The 27,388-nt window shown below is 39.5% G+C and overlaps 1 protein-coding gene across 6 annotated transcripts in view; it reads left to right on the forward strand.

Annotated features, from left to right (window-relative positions):
* Nucleotides 1–27,388, forward strand: part of ACIN1 (apoptotic chromatin condensation inducer 1) — a 448,130-nt gene that overhangs the window by 227,806 nt on the left and 192,936 nt on the right. For all 6 annotated transcript variants that reach the window (XR_008400654.1, XR_008400652.1, XR_008400653.1 and 3 more), the window contains 2 exons: nt 4,590–4,678; nt 4,757–10,372. Coding sequence is in view for 3 of the 6 variants with exons in the window: in XM_053702293.1 (XP_053558268.1) it covers nt 4,590–4,678; nt 4,757–10,372 (5,705 nt within the window). In the remaining 3 variants the exon portion in view is untranslated. The remainder of the gene's footprint in view (nt 1–4,589; nt 4,679–4,756; nt 10,373–27,388) is intronic.

Consider the following 27,388-nt stretch of genomic DNA (forward strand, 5'->3'; position numbering starts at 1 on the left):
TTTCCAAACCCGGTAATACATTTTCCTTGAAATAGACTTCCGAAACTGTATCATAGTGCTAATCACTGAGTCAGAGAAACCTCTATGACTAAGCATTCAATTTCCATGCAATCAATTTTAGAGATTTAAGATCCTGATGGAAAAACGGCCCCTGAGAAAGAAGGTCTGGCCTTAAAGGAAGTGGCCAAGGTTGGCAACTGGACATCCTGACAAGGTCCACATACCAAAACCTGTGAGACCAAGCTGGTGCTATCAGAAACACAAAAGATTGTTCCATTATGATCTTGGAGATCATCCTTGGAAGAAGAACCAGAGGTTGAAAAAAGTAAGCAGGCTGGTAAAACCAAGGAACAGCCAGAGCATCCACCATCTCTGCCTGAGGATCCTTGGACCTGGAAAGGTATCTTGGAAGCTTCTTGTTCAGATGCGAGGCCATCAGATCTATTTCTGGAGAACCCCACATCTGTACCAATTGAAAAAACACATCTGGATGGAGAGACCACTCTCCCTCGGATGCAAAGTCTGACGACTGAGATAATATGCTTCCCAATTGTCTTCTCCTGGGATATGAATCGCAGAAATTTGACAAGAGTTGGATTCTGTCTAAGAAAGTATCAGAGACTGTAGTGACATTGTCTGTTTGAAATCGAATATAAAGTTCTCTCTTCAATAGAGGCCAAGCCTGAAGAGCTCTGAAAATAGCACAGAGTTCTTAAATATTGATTGGTAACCTCGCCTACTGAGGTTCCCAAACCCCTTGTGCTGTCAGAGATCCCCAGACAGCTCCCCAACCCGAAAGACTTGCATCTGTTGTGTTCACAGTCCAGGAAGGAGGAACAAAGGAGGCCCCTTGAACAATAAGGTGATGTTTTAACACCAAGTCAGAGAGTGATGACTGTTGGGATTTAAGTATATCAACTGTGATATCTGAGTATAATCCCTGCACCATTGGTCTCATATAAAAATGAGCAAAGGGGATTGCATCCGATGCTACAGTCATGAGACCTAAAACTTCCATGCACATGGCCACTGAAGGGAATGATAGAGACTGAAGGTTTAGACAAGCTAAAACTAACTTCATTCGTCTCTTTTCTGTCAAAGAGTCATGGACACTGAATCTATCTGGAATCCTAAAAAGGTGACCTTTGTCTGAGGAATCAAGAAACTCTTTTGTAAATTGATTCTCCAACCATGTTTTTGAAGAAACTACACAAGTTGTTTTGTGTGAGATTCTGCTAAATGAAAAGATTGAGCTAGTACCAAGATATCGTCCAGGGAAACACCGCAATACCCTGCTCTCTGATTACAGATAGAAGGGCACCGAGAACCTTTGAAAAGATTCTCGGAGCTGTTGCTAGGCCAAATGGAAGAGCGACAAATTGGTAATGCTTGTCTAGAAAAGAGAATCTCAGAAAACGATAGTGGTCTGGATGAATCGGAATGTGAAGATAAGCGTCCTGTAAGTCTATTGTGGACATGAAATGACCTTGCTGAACAAAAGGCAGAATAGTCCTTATAGTCACCATCTTGAAAGTTGGGACTCTTTCTTACAAAACGATTTAGAGATTTCAGATCCAGAATTGGTCTTAATGAATCTTCCTTCTTTGGGACAATGAACAAATTTGAATAAAAACCCAAACCCTGTTCCTGCAGAGGAACTGGGACAATCGCCCCTAAAAGCTCTAGTTCTGAAACACACTTTAGAAAAGCCTGAGCCTTTACAGAGTTTGTTGGAATCTTCACATGGGAGGTCTTATTCTGAAACCTATTCGATACCCCTGAGAAACAATATCCTGAACCCACTGATTTTGGACAGAATCTGCCCAAATGTCTTGAAATAATTTCAATGTGCCCCCCCACCAGTTAAACTGATTTGAGGGCCGCACCTTCATGCAGTCTTAGGGGCTGTATTTGTTTTCTTATAAGGCTTGGATTTATTCCAATTCGTGGATGATCTTGAATTGGAACCAGAGGCCTTAGGAGAAGGAGTGTTTTTTTTGTTCTTTAATCTGACGAAAGGAACGAAAACGATTGGGAGCTTTAAATTTACCCTTAGATTTCTTATCTTGGTGCAGGAAAATTCCCTTACCCCCCAGTGATAGTGAAGATAATAGATTCCAATTGAGAACCGAATACATTGTTACCTTGAAAAGATAGAGATAGTAATCTAGATTTAGACACAATATCAGCATTCCATGATTTAAGCCATAAAGCTCTTCTAGATAGAATATTAACGACATACAGTATATTTGTATTAATCTTAATAATATCAAATATAGCATCACAAATGAAATGATTAGCATGTTGAAGTAAAAGAACAATGCTAGACAAATCAGGATCTAATAACTGCTGTGCTAGACCGTCCAACCAAAAAGTTGAAGCAGCAGCAACATCAGCTATAGAAATAGCAGGTCTAAGAATATAGCCAGTATGTAAATATGCATTCCTAAGATAAGATTCCATTTTCCTATCAAAGGGATCCTTAAAAGAAGTACTATCTTCCATAGGAATAGTAGTACGTTTGGCAAGAGTAGAAATAGCGCCATCAACCTTAGGGACTTTCTCCCAAAGCTCTAAATTGGACACAGGTAAAGGATACCATTTTTTAAACCTAGAAGGATTAAAAGAAGTACCAGGCTTAGACCATTCCTTAGTAATCATATTAGATATAGCATCTGAAATAGGAAAAACTTCAGGAGTATCCTCAGAAGTCTTAAAAACAGAATTCAAACGTTTGCTATTCTTGTTATCAAGAGGACTAGATTCCTCAATACCCAAAGTGAAGAAAGGTTGATTCATCAATTTCAGTGTCTGAAGTAGGATCCTCTGAACCAGAGAAATCCTCATCAGCAGAAAATACTTCAGTATGCTTTTGATCAATACAAACTTCATCAGATTTATGAGAAGTAAGGAGAGACCTTTTACGTTTATTTGAAGGCGGAATAGCAGTCATAGCATTCTCTATGGCTGCAGCTGTATAATCTTTTATATCAACAGGAATATCGTGTACAATAGACTGTGAAGGTTTAACAGTAGATGTATTTATACTTATAGAAACATTATCAGCATGAAATAATTTCTTATAACAAGTGCCACATATTTGAGCTGAAGAAGGAAGATCAGCTAATTTACAACATACACACTTAGCTTTGGTAGATTTGTTTTTAGGCAACTTGGTTCCTACAGTAACATCATAGGCAGGATCAGTTTGACACTTCTTGCAAATTGTAACAAAAAAGAAAAAAATAACATTTAAACAAAATATCCAAATTTCCTCAAAATAGCAGTTTCAAGAATGGGAAAAAATGCTTATAAAAAACTACTTATATGCAAAACTGAAGCAAACATCATAGCCCGTAACAAATGAAAACAGAGTGAAAAAGAGGGAGAGACACAATATAACACATTTTTTGGCGCCAAAAATAACTCTAACAAAGCTGACGCAAATGCAGAGAAAAAAACTTTTGCTTACAAGGTTAACATGAAATGACACGATTCGCGTAATAACAGGCGCGACTTCGCGCCAAAAATATTTGCGTCCGCAAAGACGCAAGAAATGACATAACTCGCGTCACAACAAATGCAACCTCCACGCCAAAATTATTTGCGCCAAGAATGACTCAATAAATAGAAGCATTTTGCGTCATTGTGAGCATAATTTGCCCGCGAAAATTAAAAAAAAAACAAGTCCAAAGTTACAACTAGCTGGAACCCCAGGTAAGAAAAAATTACTACATTTCTCCCAAAACATAAATTTCCAAGTTAAATTTTTCATGTAATTTTCCAACTGTTAAACTGCAAAGGAAAATAAACATAGACCTGACTCATGGCAAATATATGCAAAATATATTAAAACTTTAAAATATAAAGTGCCAAACATAGCTGAGAGTGTCCTAAAAAAAAGATATATACTTACCTGAAGACACCCATCCACAAATAGCAGATAGCCAAACCAGTACTGAAACATATCAGCAGAGGTAATGGTAGAGGAGTATAATGTCGATCTGTAAAGGGAGGTGGCAGATGAATCCCCACAACCGAATTTACAGAGAGCCTTATAATAGATTTCCCATAGGTGAAAACATGGCATCATCAGGCAATACTCCCTTCACATCCCTCAGACAAACACTGTACTTTGAGAGGAATTGGACTTCAAAATGCTTAGAAGCGCCTTTCACAGAAGAAATAAAGCATGACTTGCTTTACCATCCTCTAACGAAGGCAAAGTTTGTAAAACTGAGGTATGAGTGAGGTGGGAGGTGTATTTATAGGCATTTTGAGGTTTGGGAAACTTTGCCCCCTTCTGGTAGGAATGTTTATCCCATACGTCACTAGCTCAAGGACTCTTGCCACTTACATGAAAGAAATACAACTAAGTTTTCTTCCTTGGCATTATCCCCAAGAAAGAAATTATTTTATCAGGTAAGCATAAATTATGTTTTTATTGGATTGCAACATTTTAGACACTTTTCTGACAAAATAAATTTGAATTCTATCATTTTTTAAATTTTTTTATTGTATGTATGTTTTATTTTTGTTTTGTTGATTTAGGGAAAGTATTTACAACCTTTTTTTTTTTATTTGTACAGAAAAATGCAGACTTGTATTGGAAGAGCCTGAAGAATTTGATGAAGAACGTCCTCGAAAGCGTGAAAGGAGATCATCCCGCGTAAAACAGGTAAAAGATCCAAGCTGCATGCAATTTAAAACCCCTCACCTGAGACATATTGACATATCATATGCATTTCCTTTGCAGGCTAAAATCCCAAAGTCTCCTGTATTGGAAAAGGCAGTGTTGGAATCAGAGCAACGCAGGCCATCCACAAGGGGACGGAGATCTAAAGGAGATGCAGTCCTTGAAAAGGAAGAACCAGAGGAGGCAGGAGAGGAAGAGAAAGAAACAGAAGAGAAGGAAATAAAAACAACAAAGGATGAAGATGATCTTCCCAAAAGAAGACGATTGTCTACAAGGGCCGTTACCCCTCTGCAGCATAAAAGATCACCTGGAGTCAAGCAATCACCCGCTCCTCCAGAATTATTGGAGATCAGTTCCAGATCCACATCGCTTGAGACAACAGATGAACGAGTGCCCCCATTGTTACCCATAGAAGAGATGAAGCAACAATTCCCTACTGAAAAGCAGGACAAAGCATTGTCTGAAAAATCAGGACCCCCTATGCCCACAGAAGATGCAAAGGTCCTCCGATCTCCCCACAAGTGGAGACGACAGGCTCGGGAAAAGGCAGAAAGGGGTTCAGAACTAATATCACATCTCCACCAAGAAATATCTGTTATCCAGCCAACCTCAAATTGGCGCCAAGAGTCTGATAAGCCTAAAACAAAAAAACATACATCACCATTAGGAGAAGAAAAAGTAAGTAGTCCTATTGGTACAAAAATTGGTTCTACACCAAAAGATGTAAAAGGTAGCCCTGCTCTAGTTTTAATTAGACCTGCTGTTTTTGGAAACTTAGAAGGAAAAAGAGCTGCCGGAAGCCAAAGTCTGCATATAGTGGAGAAGTCAGCAGGAAGAGGTGTACAGGCCATGTCCATATTGGAGAAGCAAGAGCCATCACCTCATTCAGTTGTTCATGAAGACAATAAATCTTGGAGTGTTCCAGGGCATATGTCTGAAATTAAGTCATTGACTGACTTAAATAAACCAGGATTTAAGAAGTCAGATATGAAGCCATCATTGGATGTCATTAATATTCCTGAATCTGACAATCTACATGAAAGTTCTTTAGTTGGTTCTGCTTGCACAAATAAAGTTAAAAGACTGAAAAGTAGGACATCTGTTGGTGCTAGCAACCAAAATGAATCAGTCACAGTGAAATCTAGGCACATTTCAAAACGACACAACCCATGTGAGACAGAGATACCAGAAGTAGTCAAAGAGTCCCCTGAAGTAAACCAGAAAAAACAACTCCGCTCCAGATCTAAAAAACAAAAACCTAATGAGAAATTCAGTGAACCTTCTAAAAAAAAGGAGAAAGAACTGACTTATGCAAATGAGGTCCAGAATATCAGTGGCTTAGAGAGGCCAGTAACTAAATCTGTTCAAAGTTCAGAAGAGTTAATGGAAGTAACACAATTAGATAATCTGGCTGCAACTGTTACAGAACAATCAAAGGAGAAAACTGTAGAAACACAAATAGAAAATGTAGAAGATTCTCAGTTTAGTGACCACTGTGCACCTGATCCAGAAATAACACTAGAAAAGGTGGAACAAAGACATTTAGGTGACCACTTTACTCCTGCTCCAGAAAAAACACCGGAAAAGGTGGAAGAAAGACCTTTAGATGACCACCGTACCCCTGTTACAGAAATCATAAAGCAAAAGGAAGAAATATATTTAGATGACCACTGCATACCTGATCCACAAATGTTGCCAAAAAAGGTGGAACAAACTCATTTAAGTGACCGCTGTAGACCTGCTCCAAAAATTTCAAAGGAAATGGTGGAAAAATCATATGTTAATTTTCACTGTGTCCCTGATCCAGAAAAAAACGTGGGAAATGTTGAAAAGGCAGAAGATCGCTTTGCATCTTTTCCAGAATCATTACATGAAAAGGTTGAAGAAACAGAATTAGATGATATCTGTGCAGATAATGTTGAAGAATCCGAGAAAAACAGTGAAGAAACTCAATTATTTGACTCTTGTGGAACTCATGTGGAAGAATCGGAAGAAAACAGGCTAAAAACACAGTTAGTTGACTTCTGTGCACCTGATGTTGTTAAAGAATCAGAAGAAAAAAGGAAAGAAGCACAATTAATTGATATCTGTGCGCCTGATGTTGAAGAGCTGGAGAAATTTAGGGAAGAAGCTCAATTAATGGACATTAAAGCACCTAATGTGGGAGACGTAGAGATATATCCTCAAGAAACTCAGAGTATTGAGACTTGTGCACCTGATGTGGAAGAATCTGAGGAAAATAGGGAAGCAAAACAGTTAACAAATATTTGTGCACCTGATGTGGAAGAATCTGAGGAAAATAGGGAAGCAACACAGTTAACTGATATCTGTGCACCTGATGTGGAAGAATCTGAGGAAAATAGGGAAGTAACACAGTTAACAAATATCTGTGCACCTGATGTGGAAGAATCTGAGGAAAATAGGGAAGCAACACAGTTAACAAATATCTGTGCACCTGATGTGGAAGAATCTGAGGAAAACAGGGAAGCAACAAAGTTAACTAATATCTGTGCACCTGATGTGGAAGAATCTGTGGAAAACAGTGAAGCAACACAGTTAACAAATATCTGTGCACCTGATATGGAAGAAACTGAGGATAGCAGGGAAGCAACACAGTTAACCAATATATGTGCACCTGATGTGGAAGAATCTGAGGAAAACCAGGAAGCAACACAGTTAACTAATATCTGTGCACCTGATGTGGAAGAATCTGAGGAAAAAAGGGAAGCAACACAGTTAACTAATATATGTGCACCTGATGTGGAGGAATCTGAGGAAAACCAGGAAGCAACACAGTTAACTAATATCTGTGCACCTGATGTGGAAGAATCTGAGAAAAATAGGGAAGCAACACAGTTACCTAATATCTGTGCACCTGATGTGGAAGAATCTGAGGAAAACAGGGAAGCAACACAGTTAACAAATATCTGTGCACCTGATGTGGAAGAATCTGAGGAAAACAGGGAAGCAACACAGTTAACTAATATCTGTGCACCTGATGTGGAAGAATCTGAGGAATACAGGGAAGCAACACAGTTAACTAATATCTGTGCACCTGATGTGGAAGAATCTGAGGAAAACAGCGAAGCAACACAGTTAACTGATATCTGTGCACCTAATGTGGAAGAATCTGAGGAAAACAGGGAAGCAACACAGTTAACAAATATCTGTGCACCTGATGTTGAAGAATCTGAGGAAATCAGGGAAGCAACACAGTTAACAAATATCTGTGCACCTGATGTGAAAGAATCTGGGGAAAATAGGGAAGCAACACAGTTAACTAATATTTGTGCACCTGTTGTGGAAGAATCAGAGGAAAGGGGTAAAGGAACACAATTAGGTGGCATATGTGCAATTGTTGTTGAGGAATCAGCGGAAAAGAGGGAAGAAGCACAGATCACTTTTTGCTCTGCACCTGAACTGGAAAAAAGAGAGGAACATATGGATGAAGAACAATTAGTAAATAGTTGTATACCTGATCTAGAAACATTTGAGGAAAAAGTGGAAGAAAGAGAATTAAGTGACCAATGCAAACCTGATCTGGAAGCAACAGAGAAAAGGGCAGAAGAAGTGGAACTATATGAAAGTGTGATTATTTCTGAAAGATCAGAGAAAAAAATAAAATTAGTTGATAGCTGTGAACTTAATCAAGAGCAATCAGATTTAAAGGCAGAGGTAATCCAAGTAAATGACAACATTGAATTTTTAAAGGAAATAGCAACGGTACATTCTGAAGTAACACAGCCAGATGGTGACTATGCACTTATAGAAGAATCCAAAGAAGTGGCATCTGTTTCAGTTATGCCAGCCAATATAGTAAATGATGTAATTTTGTCTGTAAACCAAACATCCAGTCTGGCTGAAGATGAGACATCAATGCAGCTACAGAAATCGCCTGATTCTTTGTCACAAGAAAAAGATACATTAGTAATACAAGAAACTCCAGACGTGGCAGTTCAAGAAATGTCCTCAGAACAAGCTACAAATGATCATGACTCTTCAAACTTGGTAATATCGCCCAGTACAGTAGTTTCTGATGGTGCCCCTAAAGCTAATGTGTATGATATGCCAGTGGATAAAACAGTTATCCCTTATGACACATGTGCAGATGTTGTTATGACAGAAGAAATGAATAAGACTTCTGTAACTCCAGAGCAAAGTTTAACTGCCATTTCAGGTAGCCAAGAGGCTATATTGTCTGAGACAGCAGATGATGGAAAATGTGTAGAAAAAGAAAAACATGTTGAAGCTACAGAAATTTTGCAGAAGTCTTTAAGTTCTATGACTCCTATAATAACCAAAGAACATGATGCACAACTGAAAAACATTTTAAATACAGTAAATACTAATGAAACCACAGATGAGATAAACCAAGTGTTTTCATCAGCAAACAGAGACTCTGATTTTGTCAGTAATGTTCCCGAACAATTACATCTAGAAGATAAGGTTCTTAGTAGTGAGATAACTCATAAAACCTCTGTAATTATTCATGACATTGCTGGGCTGGTAACATTAGAGGAAAATAATCCTGCTGTTGTTCAAGAAACATCCAAGCTTATTGAATTAGTCCATGATAAACCTAATGAATCTGAAACTGCTGAGCACACTTTATTTAGAATTCCAGAGAGCAAATTTAAAATGTGTGCAGATGAAAGTCCTATGGGTATTCAGGAAACTACTGAAACCATGATGCCAAAAGATATGGTATCTTTAACTACCAACTACCAAGGTGAAGAAACCTCAGAAATTGAGAATGCTCTGGATAAAAGTATTACAAATATTCAAAAACCTTCTGATCTACAAGGTGAATCTGTTGAATTAGAGATTCCATTAGAGGGGTCCAAATTGTGCGTCCAAAAAACCCATGAAGTGCAGAAAAGAGATGAGCCTGAAGCTAGTAATAAAACTCCAGGTGGAATTTTAGAGGTAGAACTTCCAGCAGCTGAACCTGTTGTGTCCACTGTACCTGATTCAAAAGTAATGAAACCCTTAGGGTTATCAATTTCTCATCTACAAGAAGTAGTAGTTAAGGAACATTTTGCATGTCCTGTTTTTTCGCCTGATGGTGAGGTGGTTACTGCAGATTCACTCATAGCAATAGAGGAACAGCAGACTTTAAGTACAGAAGCCATAGAGAAATCTACAGAGAGAACTCCCTCAGGGAATCCTGTGGATATACCAATAAAAGCATCTCCGGCTTCTATCCTTGAAAATGTGAGAGGGACTAATGAAAGTAATGAAAGAAAGGCATCTGAAACCAACGGATCCTTTCTGTCAGTAGCACAAACGGAAGAAAAATTAGGCACTCAGCACCATGACACGACTACTGAGGGATCTTTAGTATATCCAGTTACAAGTGAGCCACTTATTATCGAAGACAAAAAAGCTGCAGAACTGATGGAACTGCAAAAATCTGCAAATGAAGGAAATCCAGAGGGTCTTGTAAGAAAATTACAACGTACAAGGACTTCATCATCGTCCTCCTCATCCTCTACTACTTCTTCCTCATCCTCTTCCTCCTCTTCTTCCAACTCATCATGCTCTTCCTCTGAAAGATCCTCGCATTCCAGGCATAGCTCAAGATCTAGATCCTCTTCTGTAGCAAGGCACAGCAGATCGTCTCGCTCTTCATCTTCATCATCTTCATCAAGGTCATCATCTTCACACAGTGACAAGGTAATGCTTTTTAGTTTGCCAAGCATAATTTAATAAAGCGCTATCCTTAACACACAAAATAATTTGATAAAGCCTGGATAATATTTTTGAAAAGATATTCTGTAGCAAAAGTGTAAAGGAATTTAAATGCAAAAGAAATACATTTTTACTCAAGAGGTAAGAATGGTTCAGAGCATTATTGCTTGAGTCCAGTTTTAAAGTTATTTGCGGTTCCAAAGGTCAACAGTCAATCATAAGGATTATTTAAAGGGACACTGTACCCAAAAATTTTCTTTCGTGATTCAGATTGAGCATGAAATTTTAAGCAACTTTCTAATTTACTCCTATTATCAAATTTTCTTCATTCTCTTGGTATTGTTATTTGAAATTCAAGAATGTAAGTTTAGATGCCGGCCCATTTTTGGTGAACAACCTGGGTTGTCCTTGCTGATTGGTGGATAAATTCATCCACCAATAAACAAGTGCTGTCCAGAGTACTAAAACCAAAAAAAAGCTTAGATGCCTTCTTTTTCAAATAATGATAGCAAGAGAACGAAGAAAAATTGATAATAGGAGTAAATTAGAAAGTTGCTTAAAATTGCATGCTCTTTCTGAATTACAAAAGAAAAAAATTGGGTTCAGTGTCCCTTTAATGAAAAAAACACTAACAAGAAATTACAGTGCAACGTCATTCACTAAATAGGGAAATAACATTGTGCGCCAATAAATTATTTTGTTTATGGCTCACATTTAGTAACATTACATGAAATGAATTTCTAGACTGATTACTCTAGAAATATCTCACTCAGAGAAGTTTACATTTTAAAAAACAAAATATATGCTTAACTCAAAAATTTGTTTCTTTCATTGTGGTGAGAGTCTATGAGCCATTACTCCTGGGATTCAACTCCTGGCCACTAGAAGAAGGCAAAGATTCCTAAAATTCCAAGAGTACTTAATCCTTCCCACCTCTCTGGCATGCTAGTCTGATGTATAGCCATGCAAGGAGAAGTAGAAAGGCAGGAAAGGAAAAAGCAGGGAAAATGAAGTGCAAACTAGAACTGCTTATGTTATAGCAAGTATAGTCTCAAACCGTATAAAGTCGACAGATATGTAGCAAAGTTAGCACCGCTGTATCACTTTCAAGGAATAAAGCTGTCCAGGTTCTCAGAATCTCCAGGCTCTTTCCACCTCCAAAATAAAAGCTCACAATAGTGCAGCAACTTCCACAAAGTTAGATGGCGCAAACTAAGAGCATGTTTTACACTGCTTCTATAGTGTTTTAACTTGTGCTGTTAAAAAAGGCTATTGCGATAGCCGAAACGTGTTGAGCTTGTCTGAATAATTTTTTAAGCTGTATCCAGAGAGGTCTGGTTGATGTTTTTAAAAAAAGGCCTTTTATACATTAACATCTCGTGAGTATGCTTAGTTTGCGACATCTAACTTTGTGGAAGTTGCTGCACTATTGTGATCTTTTATTTTGGAGGTGCAAACTAGAACTGCTGCCAGTGAAAAATGTATGTACATTTAGTGAAAATGGGTGGGTCTCTCATCACCATGAAACAAACAATGCATCAGGTATGCATACATTTTGTTTTCTTTTATAAGGTGGTGAGAGTCCACTTGCTATTACTTCTGAGAACTAATACCCAAACTGTGCAGTCCACAAGTAATTTAGGTAGCACAAAAGTCACTTAAGAAGAAGCAAACACATAAAAGTGATATGATTTAGTAAATTTATGTAAGGATGACCATGTTGCTACTTTGCAAATTTGTCCAATAAACTCCTTTTTTATAAAGCCCAGAAAGTGGAAACTGACCTAGAAAATGGGCTGTAAAGTGTTTTGGGGGAGACTATCCGGCCTCCAAGTAAGCCTTGTGAATCAAGAGTGTTAGCCAAGAAGCTAAAGAAAGGCTGTGGCCTTCTTGCCTTTGAATGGACATGGGAAAAAAATAAACAATTTAGAGGATTGTCTAAAATCATTTGTAGTTTGTAATCAGAATTTTATAATTATGTGGAGTAGTACAAAGAGAAGGAACTACAATATCTTGATTTAAGTTATCCGAAGAAACTGCTTTCAGTAAAAAAAATAAAAAAAACTGCCTTAATTTGGTGAAAATCAAAGTAAGGAGGCTCACAAGAAAGAGCAGACATTTCAGCAACTCTTTTGACGAAATAACTGAAGCTAAATGTCCAAAGCATATATGGGTTCAAACGGAGAGACCTGAAAAACTCTTAGAACCAAATTAAGGTTCCAAGGATGAGAAATTGATTTAAAGGGACAGTAAACCTTAAAAACAATGTTATATAATTCTGCACTATGTATATAAAACATAATTGTACCTTATTAATTTAAAAAAACAAACGCTGTTTCACAGACCTGCTCTCTGCTGAGCGGGTCTGTTATATTTAGTCAGCGCATCGGGCCAGCTGTATAGTCACAGCCCGGCCCGACCGCGCCATAGCACTAAGTGCAGCTCGTTCCTGTGACAGGAGTGAGCTGCACTTAGTGCTATGGCGCGGTTGGGCCGGGCTGTGACTATTCAGGTGGCCCGATGCGCTGACTAAATTTAACAGACCCGCTCAGCAGAGAGCGGGTCTGTGAAACAGCATTTGTTTTTTTAAATTAATAAGGTACAATTATGTTTTATAATGTTTGGCTAATATAATGTTATATAATTCTGCACTATGTGCAGAATTATATAACATTATTTTTAAGGTTTACTGTCCCTTTAATCACTGGTCTTATCCTGACTAAAGCTTGAACAAAGCTCTGAATGCTAGGATGTTTAGCTAGTTTATTGTGGAATAATACAGAACATGCTGAAATTTTAAAGAGCTATCAAATAAACCCTTATCTAAGTCCTCTTGAAAAAAACAAACTGAACAATTATAGACATTCAGAAAGAATGCTAGGTTTTTTATTTTTAACATCTGAAAAGAAAAACACTTTTCAAATCTTGTGATAGATTATTCTTATGACAGGCTTTTGGGCCTTAATTAAGATATCAACTACTGCATCAGAATAGCCTCTTTGTTTTAAAAATAGGGGTTCAATCTCCAAGCCTTCAAGTTGAGATCCTGATCATAAAAGGGGCCTTGAGGCAGTAGGTTGTGTCTTTGTGGAAGACACCATGGAGGACAACTGGACATCTGTACCATACCCGTGAGCCAAGTTCTGCGTGGCTAGCAGGAGCCAACAGAATTACTGATAGGAGCTCTTGTTTGATCCAAACTAACACTATTGGCAACAGACCTTTTGGAGGAAAAATGAAAACAAGAAAAAATGACCAATTAAATGATATAGCATCTACACATTCCACCTGTGGATACTTGGATCTTGCAAAATATCTGGGAAGTTTGTTGTTCATGTCTAACTCTGGTAGAACTCATTAATCTAAAAATCTGAATATTTCCAGGTATAGATGCTATTCAGGATAAAGGGATTTGTGACTGAGATAATTTACTACCCAGTTGTTCACACCTGGGATATGAATTGTACAAATTGTAAAGAGATTGGCCTCTGCCCAAGATAACATTTGAAAAACCTCCGTCATCGCTAGGGAGCTGCGGGTTGCTCCTTGATGATATTTATTGTTAAAGCAACATTATACACTAGATTTTTCTTTGCATAAATGTTTTGTAGATGATCCATTTATATAGCCCATACATTTTTTTTTTTAGATGGATAGTTTTGCTTATTTTTAAATAACATTGCTCTGATTTTCAGACTCCTAAGCAAGCCCCAAATTTTTAGGAGAATACCGACGTATACCTACTCCAGCTTGCTTCTGTTTGTGTAAAGGGTCTTTTCATATGGAAAGGAAGGGGAGGGGGGAGTGTCTGCTATTTCCCACAGTGGGAGTTCCAGTAACCTTTTAAACAGAGCTAAACTGGAAGCTTCTAAGTAAGTTTTTAAACGTTTTTTTACTGGATTTTTATATCCGTATCTGTGCATATTATTCTTTATAGTAGTGTGTCTATTACATGCAGTTATATGAAAATTGGTGTATACTTTCCCTTTAACTGTGCCTAGAGAGGAGACTAAACTCGTGCTCTGCTGGACCCCCATACTGCACTCTAACCTGAGAGACTTGCATTTGTCTTAATTATTGTCCAAGTTAGGACAAAGGATGCCCCCAGAGAAATGGACTGGTGATCTATCTACCAGGAAAAAGATTGTTTTGTTGAGGAATCAAAAAAGGATCCTTTGAAAAAGAGAGGTGTAGTCCTTATACCATTGACATAGCCTGCCAAGTTGAAGAGGTCTCATGTAAAACTGGGTAAATGGCATCGGATGCTGCAATAATCAGTCCTCATGTATATAGCTACTTTTGCATTGCAAATTGACTGACGACTTGCACATGTCTGTAACTTTATCTCCTTTGATCTGATAAAGTCTCATTGTTATTAAATGGACATTGTATGCTCAATTTTTCTTTGCATAAATGTTTTGTAGATGGTCCATTTATATAGCCCATCTGAGAGTGTTTTTGTAGCAATGTATAGTTTTGCTTATTTTTTAATAACATTGAGCTGATTTTCACACTCCTAACCAAGCCCCAAAGTGTTAGATGTATATGTGCGTTTACAAACTTCTGCTTGCTCCTAATTGTGTAATCTGTCTTTTCATATGCAGGGAAGGGGGGGGGGGGATTTTCTTTTTTTCTTGTTTTCCTAGCCCTTTTCAATGGGTGTCCCAACATAACCTCTTCAACAATGCTAAACTGGGAGTTTCTAAGTAAGTTTTTAGAAGGTGTTATACTAGATTTTAGATCAGTATATGTGCATATTCTTCTTTATAGTAGTTTTCTATTAATTGCTGTTATGTGAAATTGGTGTCTACTGTCACTTTAAGTCTATAATGAGTTCCAGGAAAGATACTCTTTTCTGAGGAGAAAATAAACTCTTAGAAATATTGATTCTCCAACAATGTTTGCAAAGAAGCAACAAACTACTGTTGGTATGAGATTTTGCTAAAGGTAAAAGATGGAGCTTTTACCATAATATCCAGGTATGGAGCCACCAAAATACATTGAGCTCTTATTACAGACAAAAGAGTTCTTCAGAAACTTTGTGAAAATTATAGGAGCAGCATCTAGACCAATAGAGCAACAAACGTAAAATGTTTGCCAGGAAAGCAAACCTTAGAAACTGGTGATGATCTTTATAGAAATATGAAGGGAGACATCCTTCAAATCTATTGGGGAGATATATTGTCTCTGTTGAACTAGAGGGAGAATAGCCTGAACTTGAAAGTAGGAACCATGTGAAACTTATTTGAGCTTATTAATATTGAATAGGCCTTAAAGTCCCCTCTTTATTTGGAACAATACAAAAGGTTTTAGTAAAAACCCTGGCCTTGTTCTAACACAGATACTGCAACTAATACTCCCATGAGTTCCTGGTGTGATAAACATTGAAGAGCACTTGCAGTTTAGAAACGGCAGAAGGCTTGTTAACTGATTACCCTTGTTCCAAATGCAATTTGACTTTCAAGAAGATCTGGAAAATTCCTGTTTCTTTGACTAAGAAGATGACTTTTGGTTCATTGATTGGCGAAAGACACCGAACTAAAACAACTCACTGCTCTATTTTTTTTCTTAAAGTGAATGTCAATTTTGATGCTAAAGTGCCCGGTTTTAAAAAATTTGATTAAAAACAGGGGCACTTTAATTCATCAAAATTTACATTTCACTCCTGTTGTTAAAAAAAAAATACCTTTTACTCTTCACAGCAGCTCCAGCTTCCTACAGTTGTTGCAAGCCATTTCTGATGTCAGAAATGATGGATAGGTCATCCTCCAATCACGGCTTCCCCCCCGGGGAAATCGGTGTCTGATTCAACACTGTGATTGGAGGAAGCCGGATTCCTCATTGTAGACCCAGAAAGAGGCTTTGCGACGGGTGGAGGAAGCTGGAGCTTCTGTGAAGAGTAAAAGGTAAGTTTTTTTCCAACAGGAGGGAAATGCAAATTTTGATGAATTAAAGTGCCCCTGTTTTTAATCAAATTTTTAAAAACCAGGCACTTTAGCATCAAAATTGACATTCACTTTAACCCCTTAATGACCACAGCACTTTTCCATTTTCTGTCCGTTTGGGACCAAGGCTATTTTTACATTTTTGCGGTGTTTGTGTTTAGCTGTAATTTTCCTCTTACTCATTTACTGTACCCACACGTATTATATATTATATATCTTATAATTTACTATAAAAAAAAATGGAAAAGAACGCACTTTTTCTAACTTTGACCCCCAAAATCTGTTACACATCTACAACCACCAAAAAAAACATATGCTTCTAAATTTTGTCCAGAGTTTAGAAATACCCAATGTTTACATCTTCTTTGCTTTTTTTGCAAGTTATAAGGCCATAAATACAAGTAGCACTTTGCTATTTCCAAATCACTTTTTTTCAAAATTAGCGCTAGTTACATTGGAACACTAATATAGAAGACATCCCAAAGTATTGATTTAGGCCCATTTTGGTATATTTCATGCCACCATTTCACCGCCAAATGCGATCAAATAAAAAAAAATTGTTCACTTTTTTCACAAACTTTAGGTTTCTCACTGAAATTATTTACAAACAACTTATGCAATTATAGCATAAATGGTTGTAAATGCTTCTCTGCGATCCCCTTTGTTTATAAATAGCAGACATATATATGGCTTTAGCTTTGCTTTTTGGTAATTAGAAGGCTGCTAAATGCGACTGCGCACCATACGTGTATTATGCCCAGCAGTGAAGGGGTTAATTAGGGAGCATGTAGGGAGCTTCTAGGGTTAATTTTAGCTGTAGTGTAGTAGACAACCCCAAGTATTGATCTAGGCCCATTTTGGTATATTTCATGACATCATTTCACTGCCAAATGCGATCAAATAAAAAAAAACGCTAAATTTTTCACAATTTTAGGTTTCTCACTGAAATTATTTACAAACAGCTTGTGCAATTATGGCACAAATGGTTGTAAATGCTTCTCTGGGATCCCCTTTGTTCAGAAATAGCAGACATATATGACTTTGGCGTTGTTTTTTGGTAATTAGAAGGCCGCTAAATGCTGCTGCGCATCACACGTGTATTATGGCTAGCAGTGAAGGGGTTAATTAGGTCGTTTGTAGGGAGCTTGCAGGGTTAATTTTAGCTTTAGTGTAGAGATCAGCCTCCCACCTGACACATCCCACCCCCTGATCCCTCCCAAACCGCTCCCTTCCCTCCCCCATCCCACAATTGTCCCTGCCATCTTAAGTACTGGCAGAAAGTCTGCCAGTACTAAAATAAGTTTTTTTTTTTTTTTTAAATATTTTTTTTTAGCATATTTACATTTCTCCAACATTGGTGTGTCCGGTCCACGGCGTCATCCTTACTTGTGGGAATATTCTCTTCCCCAACAGGAAATGGCAAAGAGAGCACAGCAAAAGCTGCCCATATAGCCCCCCCTCTGGCTCCGCCCCCCAGTCATTCTCTTTGCCGCTCTGAACAAGTAGCATCTCCACAGAGATGGTGAAGAGTATGTGGTGTTAGTTGTAGTTTTTCATTCTTCTATCAAGAGTTTGTTATTTTAAAATAGTGCCGGTTTGTACTATTTACTCTAAAACAGAAAAGGATGAAGAGTTCTGTTTAAAAGAGGAGTATGATTTTAGCAGCAGTAACTAAAATCATTTGCTGTTCCCACGCAGGACTGTTGAGCCCAGAGAACTTCAGTTGGGGGGAACAGTTTGCAGACTTTTCTGCTCAAGGTATGACTAGTCCATTTTATAACAAGACTTAGTAATGCTAGAAGACTGCCATTTTCCCTCTTTGGGATCGGTAAGCCATTTTCTTAGACTCATAACAGAATGAAGGCTTATTAATGGGCTATATACTGGTTGACACTATTGTGGGCTAAATCGATTGTTTTATTCAATATTTATATGTTGTTTGAAGTGTTTTAAAACTTGAAAATACTTTGGTAACGTTTTTAAGCGCCAGGCAGTCGTTTAGACACCTTTTCCAGTCAGGAAGGGCCTTTCACTCTAGTAGGCAGAGCCTCATTTTCGTGCCTTAAATGCGCAGTTTCTTCTGGATGCAGTGCATGCAGCTTCATGTGAGAGGGTCCGGTGGCCATTAAAAACGTTTCTGGAAGGCTTATTTCTGTAGCGAATAACCCCCAAGGACAGGTGAAGCCACAGCAAACGCTGTGGCTGGGACTGTAGTGGGTTTAAAATAGTTAATTTGATAAAATAGCTCCGGTTTGCTCATTTAAGGGCTTACAAACTTGAAAATTGGTGTGCAATACTTTCAAAGCATTAAGACACTAGGGTGCAAATTTGGTAAGGATTGGATAGTTCCTTCATAGTTTTTCACACATTCAGAAATAAAGTGTGCTCTATTTAACATTTAAAGGGACAGTAACGGTTTTGTTTAAAAACGGTTTTATTGCATTAATAGCCTGTATAAGCCTGTCTAACATGTCTGTACCTTCAGATAGAACATGTTCTGTATGTATGGAGGCCAAGGTGGTCCCCCCTTTAAATGTATGTGAGAATTGTGCCATGGCGTCCAGACAAAGTAAGGACAGTACTGTCACATTTAATAAGGTTGCCCAAGATGATTCCTCAAATGAAGGTAGTGGGGTAGTTCACCATCCTGTCCTTCTGTGTCAATACCAGTTATGCCCGCGCAGGCGACACCTAGTACATCTAGTGCGCCAATGCTTGTTACTATGCAACAATTAACGGCAGTAATGGATAATTCTATAGCTAATATTTTATCCAAAATGCCAGCATTTCAAAGAAAGCGTGATTGCTCAGTTTTAAATACAGTGGAAGAGCAAGAGTGCGCTGACAATAATTTATCTGTCATACCCTCACACCAGTCAGAATTGGCAGTGAGGGAGGGTTTGTCGGAGGGAGAAATTTCTGATTCAGGGAAAGTTTCTCAACAGGCAGAACCTGATGTTGTGACGTTTAAATTTAAGTTAGAGCATCTCCGCGCCCTACTTAAGGAGGTACTAACTACTCTGGATGATTGTGACTCTTTGGTCATTCCAGAAAAATTGTGCAAAATGGACAAATTCCTAGAGGTCCCTGTGCACCCTGATGCCTTTCCGATACCTAAAAGGGTGGCGGACATAGTGACTAAGGAGTGGGAGAAACCAGGCATACCTTTTGTCCCACCTCCTATATTTAAGAAAATGTTCCCCATTGTCGACCCAAGGAGGGACGCATGGCAAACAGTCCCTAAGGTTGAGGGGGCAGTTTCTACGCTAGCCAAACGCACGACTATTCCCATTGAGGACAATTGTGCTTTCAAAGATCCTATGGATAAAAAATTGGAGGGTTTGCTTAAAAAGATTTTTGTTCAGCAAGGTTTCCTCCTCCAACCAATTTCGTGCATTATTCCTGTCACTACGGCGGCATGTTTTTGGTTCAATGAACTAGAAAAGTCGCTCAATAAGGAGACTCCATATGAGGAAGTCATGGACAGAATTCACGCACTTAAGTTAGCTAATTCCTTTATTTTAGATGCCGCTTTGTAATTGGCGAGGTTAGCGGCGAAAAATTCAGGTTTTGCAATTGTGGAGCGCAGAGCGCTCTGGCTAAAGTCTTGGTCGGCGGATGTGTCTTCCAAGACAAAATTGCTTAATATTCCTTTCAAAGGTAAGACCCTTTTTGGGCCAGAATTGAAGGAGATTATTTCAGACATCACTGGGGGAAAGGGCCATGCCCTCCCACAGGGATAGGCCTTTTAAGGCTAAGAATAAATCCAATTTTCGTTCCTTTCGTAACTTCAGGAACGGACCGTCTCCTAACTCTGCAGCCTCTAGACAAGAGGGTAACGCTTCCCAGGCTAAGCCAGCTTGGAAACCAATGCAAGGCTGGAACAAGGGTAAACAGGCCAAGAAGCCTGCTGCTGCTACCAAGACAGCATGAAGGGGTAGCCCCCGATCTGGGACCGGATCTAGTAGGGGGCATACTTTCTCTCTTTGCTCAGGCTTGGGCAAGAGATGTTCCGGATCCCTGGGCACTAGAAATAGTCTCTCAGGGTTATCTTCTAGAATTCAAGGAACTTCCTCCAAGGGGAAGGTTCCACATGTCTCGCTTATCTTCAGACCAGATAAAGAGACAGGCATTCTTACATTGCGTAGGAGATCTATTAAAGATGGGAGTGATACACGCAGTTCCAACAGTGGAACAAGGTCAGGGGTTTTACTCAAACCTGTTTGTAGTTCCCAAAAAAGAGGGAACCTTCAGACCAATTCTGGATTTAAAAATTTTAAACAAATTTCTCAAAGTTCCATCGTTCAAAATGGAAACCATTCGAACAATTTTACCTACAATCCAGGAGGGTCAATATATGACTACCGTGGATTTAAAGGATGCGTACCTACATATTCCTATCCACAAAGATCATCATCAGTTCCTAAGGTTCGCCTTTCTGGACAAACATTACCAGTTCGTCGCTCTTCCGTTCGGTTTAGCCACTGCTCCCAGAATCTTCACAAAGGTGCTAGGGTCCCTTCTAGCGGTTCTAAGACCGAGGGGCATTGCAGTGGCACCTTACCTAGACGACATTCTAATCCAAGCGTCATCCCTTTCCAGATCAAGGGCTCATACAGACATTGTATTAGCTTTTCTCAGGTCTCACAGGTGGAAGGTGAACGTGGAAAAGAGTTCCCTGTCCCCGTCTACAAGAGTTCCCTTTCTGGGAACAATAATAGATTCTGTAGAAATGAAGATCTTTCTGACAGAGGTCAGAAAATTAAAGCTTCTAAAGGCTTGTCAAGTTCTTCTATCTATTCCCCAGCCTTCCATAGCTCAGTGCATGGAAGTAATAGGTCTAATGGTTGCAGCAATGGACGTGGTTCCTTTTGCTCGAATTCATCTAAGACCATTGCAACTGTGCATGCTCAGACAGTGGAATGGGGATTATGCAGACTTGTCTCCCCAGATTCAAGTAGACCAGTTAACCAGAGACTCACTCCGTTGGTGGTTGACTCAGGATCACCTGTCTCAGGGAATGAGTTTCCGCAGACCAGAGTGGGTCATTGTCACGACCGACGCCAGTCTATTAGGCTGGGGCGTGGTCTGGGACTCCCTGAAAGCTCAGGGTCTATGGTCTCGGGAAGAGTCTCTTCTCCCGATAAACATCCTGGAACTGAGAGCGATATTCAATGTGCTCCGGGCTTGGCCTCAACTAGCGAAGGCCGGATTCATAAGATTCCAGTCGGACAACATGACGACTGTAGCTTACATCAACCATCAGGGAGGAACAAAGAGTTCCTTGGCGATGAGAGAGGTATCCAAGATCATCAAATGGGCGGAGGATCACTCCTGCCATCTATCTGCAATTCACATCCCAGGAGTAGACAACTGGGAGGCGGATTATTTGAGTCGTCAGACTTTCCATCTGGGGGAGTGGGAACTCCACCCGGAGGTCTGTGCCCAGTTAACTCAATTATGGGGCATTCCAGACATGGATCTGATGGCGTCTATCGTCAGAATTTCAAGGTTCCTCGCTACGGGTCCAGATCCAGGGATCCTAAGGCGACTCTAGTGGATGCATTAGTGGCGCCTTGGTCGTTCAACCTAGCTTATGTGTTTCCACCGTTTCCTCTCCTTCCCAGGCTCGTAGCCAGGATCAAACAGGAGAAGGCCTCGGTGGTTCTGATAGCTCCTGCGTGGCCACGCAGGACTTGGTATGTAGACCTGGTGAATATGTCATCGGCTCCACCATGGAAGCTACCTTTGAGACGGGATCTTCTAGTACAAGGTCCATTCGAACATCCAAATCTAGTTTCTCTGCAGCTGACTGCTTGGAAATTGAACGCTTGATTTTATCCAAGCGTGGGTTTTCAAATTCAGTGATAGATACTCTGGTCCAAGCCAGAAAACCTGTGACTAGAAAGATTTACCATAAAATAAGGAAAAAATATATCTGTTGGTGTGAATCCAAGGGATTCTCCTGGAGTAAAATTAAAATTCCTAAGATTCTTTCCTTTCTCCAAGAGGGTTTGGATAAAGGGTTGTCAGCGAGTTCTCTAAAAGGAAAGATTTCTGCTTTATCTGCTTTGTTACACAAACGCCTGGCAGCTGTGCCAGATGTACAAGCTTTTGTACAGGCTTTGGTCAGAATCAAGCCTGTTTACAGACCCATGACTCCTCCTTGGAGTCTAAATCTAGTTCTTTCAGTTCTTCAAGGGGTTCCGTTTGAACCTTTACATTCCATAGATATTAAGTTACTATCTTGGAAAGTTCTGTTTTTGGTTGCTATTTCTTCTGCTAGAAGAGTTTCTGAATTATCTGCTTTGCAGTGTGATCCACCCTATCTGGTGTTCCATGCAGATAAGGTCGTTTTGCGTACCAAGCCTGGTTTTCTTCCAAAAGTAGTTTCCATGTTATAGTTTAGGGAGAATGGGGGGATTTTGGCATTTAAGCCAAGTGTAGAATTATACACTCATTATTAGAATAAATTATAGAAAATTAAATTAACACTTTATTAACAAATATGCAAAAACAAACATTACCATAGGTAGATACTATAGTTCATCATGCCCTGACGAAGTCACGTTACAGTGACGGAAACGCGTCGGCGGGCGGAGTCTGTTTTGAGCGTGGTTGCTAACAATCACATAGCATACACGAGCGGAATATCCGCCTTGGATACAATTGTTGCTAAAATTTGGGGATAACGTTGCAGCTCTTATTGGGGCATATGCTAGACATTGTATGCTGCGATGTGTGTGTGACATATAGATATTGTATATAGGGAATTCAGTCAGAAATTGGCCGACTCTGTTAAATCAGAGCGGTACGCAGGTAGGAGGACGCCTTTGAGCGCACAGCTTTATAGACAGTGTGAATACTGTTGGGAATTGGATTGATTGTGAATCACTAAGCACCCTACCTTTTTTGATTTTTCTAATACAAGCTGATTATAATTACACGCCATTACAGACTCTATAGCCCTTATTTTTAATATAGATGCTATTTAAAGGCAACTGACTCATAGAAACTGGTAGTGGAATTCCCATGTTTCTTTATGGCCTTTATAGTATCTTTTTTTAAATTGTAGATAGATACTGTATTGCTTAAATCCTATTTGTGGGGACTGGAAGGAATTATACCCAGACTCTTTTTGAACTATAGTATCTACCTATGGTAATGTTTGTTTTTGCATATTTGTTAATAAAGTGTTAATTTAATTTTCTATAATTTATTCCAAAAGTAGTTTCCAACAAGAATATTAACCAGGAAAATAGTTGTTCCTTCTCTGTGTCCGAATCCAGTTTCAAAGAAGGAACGTTTGTTACACAATTTAGATGTGGTCCGTGCTTTAAAGTTCTATTTAGACGCAACAAAGGATTTCAGACAAACTTCATCTTTGTTTGTCGTTTACTCTGGTAAGAGGAGAGGACAAAAAGCTTCTGCTACCTCTCTTTCTTTCTGGCTGAAAAGCATCATCCGATTGGCTTATGAGACTGCCGGACGGCAGCCTCCTGAACGAATCACAGCTCACTCTACTAGGGCTGTGGCTTCCACATGGGCCTTCAAGAACGAGGCTTCTGTTGATCAGATATGTAAGGCAGCGACTTGGTCTTCTCTGCACACTTTTGCCAAATTTTACAAATTCGATACTTATGCTTCTTCGGAGGCTATTTTTGGGAGAAAGGTTTTGCAAGCCGTGGTGCCTTCCGTTTAGGTAACCTGATTTGCTCCCTCCCTTCATCCGTGTCCTAAAGCTTTGGTATTGGTTCCCACAAGTAAGGATGACGCCGTGGACCGGACACACCAATATTGGAGAAAACAGAATTTATGCTTACCTGATAAATTTCTTTCTCCAACGGTGTGTCCGGTCCACGGCCCGCCTTGGTTTTTTAATCAGGTTTGAAAAATTTCTTTCTCTATACACTACAGTCACCACGGCACCCTATAGTTTCTCCTTTTTCTCCTAACCGTCGGTCGAATGACTGGGGGGCGGAGCCAGAGGGGGGGCTATATGGGCAGCTTTTGCTGTGCTCTCTTTGCCATTTCCTGTTGGGGAAGAGAATATTCCCACAAGTAAGGATGACGCCGTGGACCGGACACACCGTTGGAGAAAGAAATTTATCAGGTAAGCATAAATTCTGTTTTTAGCATATGCTACTTTTTAGGATCCCCCCTTAGCCCCCAACCTCCCTGATCCCCCCCAAAACGGCTCTCTAACCCTCCCCCTCTGCCTTCTTGGGAGCCATCTTGGGTACTGGCAGCTGTCTGCCAGTACACAGTTTGCAAAATTTTTTTTATTTTTTTTGGTGCTTTTTCTGTAGTGTAGCTTCCCCCCCTTACACAGACCAACCCCCACCCCCAGACTAATGTATTTTTATATACTTATATCCCCCAATTTTTCCACACTTTTTTAATACATAATTTTTCTGTAGTGTAGTGGTTCTCACCCGCTCCCTTCCCTGTGCTCGCGCCCGCCCCCGCCCTCCCGTGCACGCGCGCGGTCATCCCCTCCCACGATCCCGCCCCCCTCCACATCAACAGGGCCATCGATGGCCACCACCCGCCTCCCTCACCGGCTCCCACCCACCAACGGATTTAGCCGCTGATGTCCGGTGCAGAGAGGGCCGCAGAGTGGCTCTCTCTGCACCGGATGGCTAAAAAAGGTTATTGCAGGATGCCTCGATATCGAGGCATCACTGCAATAACCGGAAAGCAGCTGGAAGCGAGCAGGATCGCTTACAGCTGCTTTGCAGACCGAGGACGTGCAGGGTACGTCCTTGGTTGTTAACTGACTTTTTTTTGAGGATGTACCCTGCACGTCCTCGGTCGTTAAGGGGTTAAACTTTTTGTCCAAAGGGAGAAGCTCTCCTTTACCTCCTGTCACAGTAGAACATATATGGCATCTAGACCAGGCACATTTTTTGAGATAAAGACTAGATTTAGAAACAATGTCAACTGACTATAATTCCAATCACAAGTCTCTTCTGCTCAGAACAGCCAATGCTACATTTTTAGCATTAACCTTGATTAAAAAGCACATCACAAATGAAGGCATTAGCAGATCTTATGAGTTTCAACCAAATGTGAAAATCTTCCTCAACAGAATCATCTGATCAGTCATCATATAGATTTTCACACCATAGAGTAAAGGCTGCAGCCACACAAGCAATACCGACAGCTGTTCCGCTTCGTTAAAGTGGAGATAACACCATCCACTTTAGGAATAGTGTACGAAAGCTCTATGCCTGAGGCTTGAAAAGTAAACCTTTAAGTTTGAAGCTATAAGGATTAAACCAATTCTGATTAAAGAGATATTAAACATATTGTTTCATTGTTCTAAGCAATGGCACAAACTTTATAGAAATCATTGCAATATCTATCATTCATCTATTTAAATGGATTTTACCTTTTTAATTTTTTATTTTCTTTCTAAGCTGATGATAGTCCCTCATAGAGCTTTTGTCCCTCCCACTTCCTTTCCCTCTCCAGTTTTGTTCTTGGCCTCTGAGGAGAGACGTTGAAGATTTCAGAGGCACACTACTATCAAGGACAGTCTAGTCAAAATTAAACTTTCATGATTCAGATAGGGCATGCAATTTTAAACAACTTTCCAATTTACTGTTATTATCAATTTTTCTTCGTTCTCTTGCTATCTTTATTTAAAAAGCAAGAATGTGATGCATAGGAGCCGGCCCATTTTTGGTTGAGAACCTGGGTTATGCTTGCTTATTGGTGGGTAAATGTAAGCATCCAATAAGCAAGCGCTATCCATGGTGCTGAACCTAAAATGGGCTGGCTGTAAGATTTACATTCCTGCTTTTAAAATAAAGATAGCAAGAGAATGAAGAAAAATTGATAATAAGAGTAAATTAGAAAGTTGCTTAAAATGTCATGCTCTATCTGAATCATGAAAGAAAATTTTTGGGTTCAGTGTCCCTTTAAGCCTGTTAAACTTTCTCATATAACCCACTAGATTGTATAAAAAGTCTAGGGAGAAAGTGGTAGTCTTTGTATAATGTTATGTCCCCTGGCTATGATGTACCCCATGAATAGTGTACCTGCTAATTGCCTTAGGGCAATGTGATTGCATGTAATTGCTCACTTACCTTGAGATGCACCCATTCTACTGTGCTTGCCCACTGCAGACAGACTGTGACCAGTAGAGAGCCTATCCAGTGCTGTTCATGTCAAAGCAGGGAATCTGTATTGAGGAACCAACAAGAGGAGACTAAGCAAGTACACACCTGTGGAAGGCTTGTGACTTACTAACTCCTTCACTGGGAGTAATTTTGTTATTACCCAATACTCCAATCTCTCTTCTGTCTCTCAATAGCAGTTCTCTGAGGAGGGAAACTGTACCTCATATCGTTGAGAGGCAGCCGTAGACCGAAAAATCTGGAGCACCCCAATTCTTCATCTTCCTCCTGGGAGGCAAAGATAAGACTAGCACTTCCCACCAGAGAGGTGGGAAGGATGAAGCACTCTTGGAGTTTTGGGAATCTTTGCATCCTCCTAGTGGCCAGGAGTTGAATTCCAGGAGTAATGACTCGTGGACTCTTAGCACCTTATGAAAGAAATGTGCATTTGGTTTATGCTAGGGTTACACCGATACCATTTTTTTAAGCCCAAGTTCAAGTACCGATACTTTTTTTTTTTAAATACTCGCCAATACCAATTACTGATACTTTTTTTTTTTTATGTTATGTGACCGTTTCCCAAGCACAATACAGACTAATGATTAAAGATAGCTTCTTTATAATAAGGAAGAACTGTAACTCAGAAGGCATTATGAAATAATAAAACAGTTGTATTTGTTTTGTTGTCACAAATTTGTAAAAACTTGAAGAGATTTCACAGAACATGTTTCTAAATACCAAAAATATTACAATAAAATATATTAATAATAACAACAATAAATAACAAATGTAAATCACAACCAACCAAAAGTGCACTGTTTAATCATGGGGAACAACACTATGGGCTAGATTACATTTGACTGGTAAGCTTTACAAATGCTCTCATTACATGTCCTACTCCATTATGTCTATGGAGTTTGAAATGTGAAAGA

This window comes from Bombina bombina, chromosome 2 (genome assembly GCF_027579735.1).
Source record: "Bombina bombina isolate aBomBom1 chromosome 2, aBomBom1.pri, whole genome shotgun sequence".
Classification (NCBI taxonomy): Eukaryota; Metazoa; Chordata; class Amphibia; order Anura; family Bombinatoridae; genus Bombina; species Bombina bombina.